Source organism: Culex quinquefasciatus, chromosome 2 (genome assembly GCF_015732765.1).
Source record: "Culex quinquefasciatus strain JHB chromosome 2, VPISU_Cqui_1.0_pri_paternal, whole genome shotgun sequence".
Classification (NCBI taxonomy): Eukaryota; Metazoa; Arthropoda; class Insecta; order Diptera; family Culicidae; genus Culex; species Culex quinquefasciatus.
The window spans coordinates 173801273-173809739 of NC_051862.1; the positions used below are offsets into that span (position 1 = coordinate 173801273).

The 8467-nt window shown below is 41.5% G+C and overlaps 1 protein-coding gene across 1 annotated transcript; it reads right to left on the minus strand.

Moving 5' to 3' along the window:
- Positions 1 to 5424: 5424 nt before the first annotated feature.
- On the minus strand, positions 5425 to 7818 carry LOC6033095 (sodium channel protein Nach). Its single transcript, XM_038255804.1, has 4 exons — positions 7168 to 7818; positions 7031 to 7115; positions 6694 to 6979; positions 5425 to 6638 (listed from the first exon to the last, which is right to left on the minus strand). The coding sequence occupies exons 1-4, from the start codon at positions 7800 to 7802 to the stop codon at positions 6181 to 6183; spliced, it is 1464 nt and encodes a 487-aa protein (XP_038111732.1). The 5' UTR covers positions 7803 to 7818; the 3' UTR covers positions 5425 to 6180.
- Positions 7819 to 8467: the final 649 nt, after the last annotated feature.

The window sequence follows — 8467 nt, forward strand, 5'->3', positions numbered from 1 at the left end:
TGAAAAACCCATTTTTACCGCAAAATTAAAAGGTGTTCAAATTACCCCACATTTTTGTGTGGGGTATTATGAACACCCCTATGGGGTAATTTGGACATACCTTGTGGGGTAATATGGACATACCTTGTGGGGTAATATGGACACCTTTGTGGGGTAATTTGGACACATGTTGAAGAATAAGTTTAACATTTGATTTTGAGCATGTTTTTGTAATTGTTTTATATTTTGATGTGTTTATTTTGCTCACAATATTTCATCAAAGGTATAAATAATGATTTTGTGATAGAACTATATTTCAATAGGAAGATAACAAATGGTTCAGTGTTGTATACATAATTCAATCATTAATTCTGAAATGATTTAAACATTGATTCTGGATAAGGCACAAGTATAGTTTTTAGTGATTAAGGTATTGTTTAGATTTATATAAATCAATCTTTATATAAAACTAATTAACCTGAAACCATCTTTTTTTAATTTTACATGTAGCCCTTCAAGTTTTGATATTTTTGTAAACCAGCATAGAAATTAGATATGTCACAGAAATTGACTAAAAGCTAAATGTGCAGTAATCAAATTTCATCCATTTGAATATTGCAATAAATTTATCTAAATTAAAAATAGGGATTTTGTGAAAGTTCTGATTGCTCACATTCCTTTTGAGTGTTTTGACATTTTAAATCCCTCTAAATCCCTTTAAGAACTCAACCAACCATGAAAGTTATTTTTACCTGACAGGTAGACTTTCAGGTATGTCCAAATTACCCCACAAGCCATGTCCAAATTACCCCCATAGCATATTCTATCATAAATTGCAATTTTTGATGATAAAAATTGATAAAATGCACAATTTTTATAAGTACATATCTCAGACATCGTCCAAGCAACCCCCTTAAACAAAAAATGTCCACTTGTTTGCCATATAGCCTCTGCAAAACCTTATTTCCCAACCCTCAAATATTAGAACTTAAGGCAGTGCCAACCGGCCTTTGGAAACTTTCACATACTGTACCAAAACTACTTAACCTATTCCAACTTTTTTTGATTTGTCCATACTCCTAGGCCATTACTAGTACTAGCCTTATCACTTAAATTGCCGTTTTCACTTTATATCCGAAGAAAACGTGATTTTTTAAGGGGTGTCCAAATTACCCCCACTGTCCATATCACCCCAAACTCCCCTACTGGAAAAATAATACTAAAATATCACAGAAACAAGGTTGACTGTTAAAAAAAGAATTCAGCCTTATTCACTTTTTTTAGAAAACAGAAAGACTTCTCACTTTCTCATTTTCTCACTTACGCCCTTTGGTCCTTACAACCTTTAATCCACTTCCGACATTTTTTTTTTACTTTTGACCTTAAGTCTTTCGAACTTATGTCTGTCAACCTTTTGTTTACATCCAGGAATTTAACATCAAACATAATTAAAAACCATGATTTGCTGAGTTGGTTATCTCACTTTTTCAAACGATTTATTCAATTCAACGCACATAACACTTTTTTAAGAGTAGGACCTAGTACCCAAACTCAAAAATTCGTATGAAAAAGTGGGAAAACGAACTCAGCATGATTTTTGGTTATGGTGTAATTTTTCCTTCCAACTTTGAGAGAAAAAATGAAAAAAAAAACTCTTCCTTTGAAATTTATACATAATCCAAGATCTTTTGAGTTATAACCAATTCAACCAAGACTGTTTGCGCTGATTCGACAGAGAACTCCTCCTCCACCGGGTTGTTGATGTTGAGGCATAACTGATGACCACTGGCAGAGGGTAATTACTAATTAGTGGACGTCATACCTGCCTCCTGTCTCTGGTTTGGGTGTGATAAGGATCGCTGGGTTGTGCGATACATTGTATTAAGCTATTATTTGGACGGACGCTGTGTTCCCAAGAGTCGAAATGTACGCAAATTTGTATGCTTTATGGCCAAGTGACCGACAGTATTTTGTCTGCCAAATTTTCGCAAGGCCACACCGTGTTGCCAGTGAGAAAAATGATCTCGTTAAAAACGTCCTTACGGCGACGAACCAGCCCCTCCCCAAAGGTCGCACGGACGAACTACGCCAGGAGGTTGCTGCTTTCTGCAGAATTATGCTAATATTATGCTACGACGGCCACTCGCGTGGTCTCGCGTATCCGAGCGGAAAACGAAATGTTACGCAATACCGGCGGAGTTTGGAATGCTTGCGCAGATTTGGGTTAGTAGTGATCGAAAGGCAAAGAATGCAAATTCACCCACCCCGATAGTGTGTGAGTGTCTTACGATGGCTCGTTTTGTCACTGTCATGGCACTAATCCTCTCGCGAGGAATCCGGTGACGCGGAATCGGCCACGGTCTTGGCGAGGAAGCCCTCGTCGAAGTCACGCGACTACGCGGTCTGAGTAAGATTTTTCGAATATAAACCATCATCGTTAGTTTCAAGACTGCTCTATGCTAATGATGTCCGATCTATCAAGTCCAATGTGACTGACTGGACGATAAATGGTGGCTTTCGATCGGTGTTCAATCGTCGATGCAATGCACCGTCATTCTTACGGCGATAAACGAAGATGTTAAATTTGATCTAATGAATATTCTCATATGTTTAAAAGCCAACTAATGGAATCCACAGATTATTCATACTGATTGGTAATGATACTAATTCATGTTTTAATTAAAAATAAATTCAATTAAATATAACCAATCATTTTTGTACAAAATGATCTAACAATCTTAAGTTAACTACAATAATTTTGCTTTCGAGGATGGTAGTTCATAGTAGATTTTTTTTGCAAAATTGGAAAGGGGCAAACCTTTGTTTATTGTTGTAAATAACATTTCTAATATAGTCAAATTTAAACAACAGGGAATGTTTTGCACATTTTGTGACAATATTTTGGGGGACGATGGATCCAATCATGAGAAAATAGTTGTAATGACCTTACATCTAATAGATTTGCTGTCCCAACTAAAGCCGACCTTAACCTGCACTTTGGCTAATCCATCTGGTTAGAACCCGCTCATTAGAGACTCCCAGCGGCGTTGAAATAAATCTCGTGGTCAACTCTGACCTGCCCAAGCACTCTGTAGGTCCAACTCGTCACACAGCTGCTCCAACTGACCCACCGGTCACAACTTGAGCCATTATTATTTTCAATAAAAAGCCCATAATAAGCGCATGGCTTGTTTGGTCGAAGAGCTGCGCTTGCGTAGTCATCGTCGTGATCCGAACCAAGTCTTGCAGTGCGGCACTTCAGAAGGTCACTCTCATCATCTAAGCCGAATTGACCGGGTTGTAACACGCGCCTAACCTCAAAGTTTATCATGAGAAGACTTCCCAGCGCGTACTAATTAAATGTTAGCAGCCAATGGGCTACACTTATTGTTGGAAACTAATGCATAACCCCGCGTGGTTCAATGTCAACCTCTCGAAAAAAAAAAAACGTCGTCGAAACTGCAGTTGATGAGACCCTTCGGGTCACTTCACACCCTCACGCGTGATGGGCCCATGGGAAGGTCAGCCCGTTCACCCGACCTAAGAGGGCATGCGCAGATCTTCGTTCGGTTTGAGGTCGACTCAGCGAAGGGTTGTGGGAGTCGACGGATGCATTCGTCATCCAACCGTCGCGATGCAATTGTACGCGGTATGCGCGCGTAGGACGCAAATCCCCGGCGATGACCGTTGGATTTCTTCAAGTTTGCCTTGCACTGATTGCAGCCGGGCGATAAAAATGTGTTGAAGTTTTGTTTAATGGAACTGCCCGCGCCTTTCTACGCTCACTTGCTGGGTCCTGGCGTCCAGAACTGGGGATGCGGTAATCGCGCAGCGGTTCACGAACCGTTCGTCGTCGCGCGTTGCTGTCTCTGGTGTCAGCGTTGAGAAAATGGGTCGAAATTCGGATCAAGTTTCGCGATAATTGCATAATATTCAAATTGTAAGTGATCCTTTCCTTTTTTACTCTCTCAAATAGGACGACGTTCTCCGCGGACGATTTGCGAAAGCTGAATGCTTCATCATTCGATTACGCTGCAATTACGGGCAAGATTGATGAAACTTCCCAAGGGGTTGGGGCAGAGTGGCTCGATTGAGGAAAATCGCTGATCTTTAGCAGGTCGTATTTCTGGCTAATTTATCACTTTTCCACGGTAATTTCGAGCGGCGCGGCGTTTAATGGCGGCAGATTTCTTGATAAGTTTGAGCACCTTTTGGTAAGGCAGGTAGCATCAAAATGATGAAAATTGCTTGTCGTTTATTTAAACGTTAGCTGTTTTGATCAACGATGTTAAATAGGGTGGAAATTTCATCGCAATCTTTTTTTTTGTGGTGCCAAAATTAAGAAGATTTCAGGGTTTCAGAATTACGTCTTTATCTTTATAACGCTTTAAAAAAATTAACACATTGAATTTATTTATCTTCGAGTGGTTTTTGTTTTTTTTTCTTCTGTTTTAGGTTCTAGGGTGGTTCAGATAAAAACATATTTTTTTTAAATTTCCAAGAATATATAAGAAAAGATATTTCAAAAGCATAAAAACTAATAAAACTAATTAACTTAATAAAAAAAAGATTTCTCTAACAAAAGTTCAACCAATAATTTGTAAAAGTAGGTAATTTTAATGGCTAAACGTCACCAGAGAATGCAATAAACCATTCAAGAAGCGCCACTTGGCATGCTACCTTTAAAGTACAAGGGAAAATACTTGTAAATCTTCTCACGCCTATGTGCGTTTTCCGTCCAAAGTGTTTTGGTTTAAAAATAAAAAATAAACAACCCAAGCCACAACTAAAAAGGCCCACAAGTGGAGCCCCGGAGAACCCGTGCGCGTGATGCTCGCGTGCTAAATGGAATTTATAAAACACTCACTCCCCCCCAAGGGCACCACCACAGCCGACTGATGCCGGGGCCAATATGAGTTATGGCCATCTGAAACGGTTGCATGGGGTGGTGCACCTCTCTCTAGAATGCACGCTGTAAATGTCAAATTATGACAGTTCCCACTGAGAGATGAACATGGGCGAATGGAGCCTTAAAAAAATAACGGACCTGTTTTAAAAAATTGTGTGAAGTAATGTTATTTACTTATTTTTTTTTTGAGAGAATCTTTTTCTCGACAAAACAAACAAAAATAAAAATATAGATAATATTTAAATTAGTAAATTTAATAATATATTTCAACTACACTCAAACCCCGATGGTTTGACACCAACTGTTGTCAAACGAACGAGGTCACTTTTTAGTTTGACACCCTTTTTACACGGAGTTGACACACACTACCAAACGTTTGTATTGATAGTGTACGTGAGCGCCGTGTAAAAAGTGACAGTTTGTCACTTTTTAGTTTAACTTTGACCAAGCAACTGGATACAAACTAAAAAAGTGTCAAACGAAAAAGTAACCGTAACCGCAACCAGCCACGCGTGTTTGTTTGTACGCAGCGCCGAACGCATTCTTAATTTGACATTTTGATGGTGGTGCGAAATTTGTGGTTATTGCGCGTGAATATGCGATGTTATGTGCTTTTTTGTGCGAGGACCATACGCACCGATGACCGTGTTCTGCAAACTGCATTTCGCTGATGCACAACCCCTTAAAGGCCCCTCAAAAATACCGTAAAACCGTGTCTGCCGCAATCAGGCAGCGAAGAAGACCCGCGACTACCAGACCGATGGATGGACAGGTTGAAAGTAACGGCTGGCCATCACCATCAGGCTCTGTGCCCCGAAAAGTGCCACAGCTTAGCAGACTTGGAAGATTCAAATGAAAATTTCCCGTTCGTCGCGAACCACACAGATATTCGTTAAATTGTCACATGTCTGCCTATCTATGGTACACCCAACGATCCACAGGTGGTGGACAGGACCGCGACAGGACAGGTAGTGGGGTGCGGCCGCAGTTGGTTTTTTAATTGATTTTCGGACATTACTTATACTGCAAGTGTAATATTTTTTACATAATCAGCACCTACGGGGGTAGACAAATTTATGGGACAGAAGTTCGGTGTCGTCGTTTGGCGTGTGACCGGCTTGGCGAGAATGGTGAACACTTGTTGCTGCTGCTGATAAGAAAGGTGGTGACATCTTCTGCAAGTGGGTTGGGTATTATCTAACATGGTGCCTGTGTAGTGGGACAACTAGTTGGTTTCAGCATTTTGTGATTTTGCAATTATTTTTAAAATATCAAAAGTTAACGAAAGTCATCTAAAACTTCTGCTCGTGCTCCTCGTGTTCATCAGCCTCCTCATCATACTCGTCCTCCTCGTCATCATCATCAGTCTTCCCCAAGACACCTGCAGACACAAAGCGAACCGTGAAAAAGTAAACCAGTTCCACCAGACTCAGGATACTGGCTCCCATGAACAGTCCCAGGATTCCACCCACGGACACCACAATGTCGAGCTTTTCACGCACAATCTGTCGACGATAGCGCTGCGTTGGCAACGCCAACATCTTGAACATCACCGACCGGCTGTTACGCTCCTCGATCTCGGACTGCTTCCCAATTACCCGAATCTCGTGCTCCGTACACGATGGCAAGCACTGACATACCAGCCCATTCGTACGCCACGGTTGCATGATCGTCGTCTGCGGGAACATTACATCCTTCTGGTCCAGACATGCTAATCCTTCGTACATGCAAATCGGACTCTTGTCATTATCTGAAACATCATAGAAAATCAGGATGGGCTGCCAAAGCGACCGGGTAGGTCTTACCTCCAGTGATAAAATTGTGATGACAGCAGTTGCACATCTTGATCTGGGCATTCTTGAGACATTCCGTTACGCACACGCTGTAGCTGTACTTTGGGTAGTTAAACTCGGACTGCTCGTCCGGAAAGATACAACGACGGACTTCAGTGTCAACGGTCTGAACCAGTGGATCGTTCACTATGTTCTGCACTGTTAGGAAAACGGTTTCGGAGTATCCTTCCGGAATCTGCGTGAACTGAAGCGTAGTGAGTAGCATGTGAGGGACATCTTCCTCGTTCAAGATGTAGGCCTGGAACAGAGATCATTTAGTAAGGCACTGTGATGAAATATTTGAACTCACGGATGTAGCCTTAGAAACATTTAACAACAATTCCCCGGATGCAACTCCACGTCCAACCTCCATACTGAGCCAGTTATAACCTCCTCTGAAATAAATCATTCGATACAAATCAACCATAAATCCCATCTCCCACTTACTTCTTCACTAGTTGTACCGAGTTTATCAAGTAGCACGATCCCATCGTAGTCTGAATCGGTTTAAAGTACCTACAACAGTCGAATACTTTCCCATTCCACCTACATTCTTCAAACAGCTCCTCACAACTCGCTCGAACCTTCCATGCAAACTTGTTATACCCCGCCGTCGGACACTTCACACAGTCCGTACAGTCCTTATACGGCGCACAGTACGACATTATCGATCCATAATTGTACAAATTATGAAATATAATCCTCAGCATAAAGTCCTCCACATCGTAGTTGTACTCCATCTCCTCGCTGGTCCTCATATCGTTGATCTGACTCTCTAAACTAGCGTAGTACTCCTTGGCGTAGCCCATCTCACAAATCCCAACCGACGGAAAGTAGGTCACATCCCGGGCGTGCACGTTCTCAATCACCAGCGAGACCGCGTTCTTGTGGAACGTCGACATGTAGTCCATGATCAGGTAGTACGAGCCCGCCCAGGACACGATGACGCACACCAGCCAGAACAGCCGCTCCGTGAAGTGGTACTTGTGGTCCGCGATGTACCCGAATCCGGCCAGCGAACAGTTGCAGCAGTAGTCCACGAAGATCCGGAACCAGTTCCGGCACAGGCGTTTCAGGCGCATTTTGTACTGTGGCGGGCTAGTCGTTGGAACTGGAGTGACTGGTTGAAGCGGAAGTCACGAAATTTAACTGCATCATTGTTACGTGAATACTCCAACAAACGTGATGAATTTTAAATTAATTATGAGTGTAGTGCTAATTTGATACAGTTCATTAAATATGTATTGCGCACTTATTGCTTTCTATCGCCACTAAAAAAAGCTAAATTGTGTACCAATTTAGTTAAGGATGTGAAAGATGTATACTTAGCACTCTAATTTTATTTATTAACATTTTTTATTATTGTCTTGATTGCTACGTACGATTATTTCATCGGTGATAAACCATTAAAATTTACAAACTAATACAAATTGATTCAAACAAATCCATCTCAGATACTAGAGTCATATTTCTGCTAATTCGTTATTGACCTGAACCCCAAAAAATTGCTCCGTGGACCACAGATGAAAAGTAAGAACCAATCATCAATACCGACGCCGGCCACGACCAGTGGTAAGACACGGGGAAGTGGATGGGAATGTTAGTCCGATATTCGAGTGATGGGACCGACCGCTAAATCGGCTGCGTCTCCGACAAAGTATCACATGAGTTTTGAGGGGTTAGTAGAATGGGTATGAGGTCAGGATTCACCGTAGTAGTTGATGCGACCATAAGCCATTTGTTTATC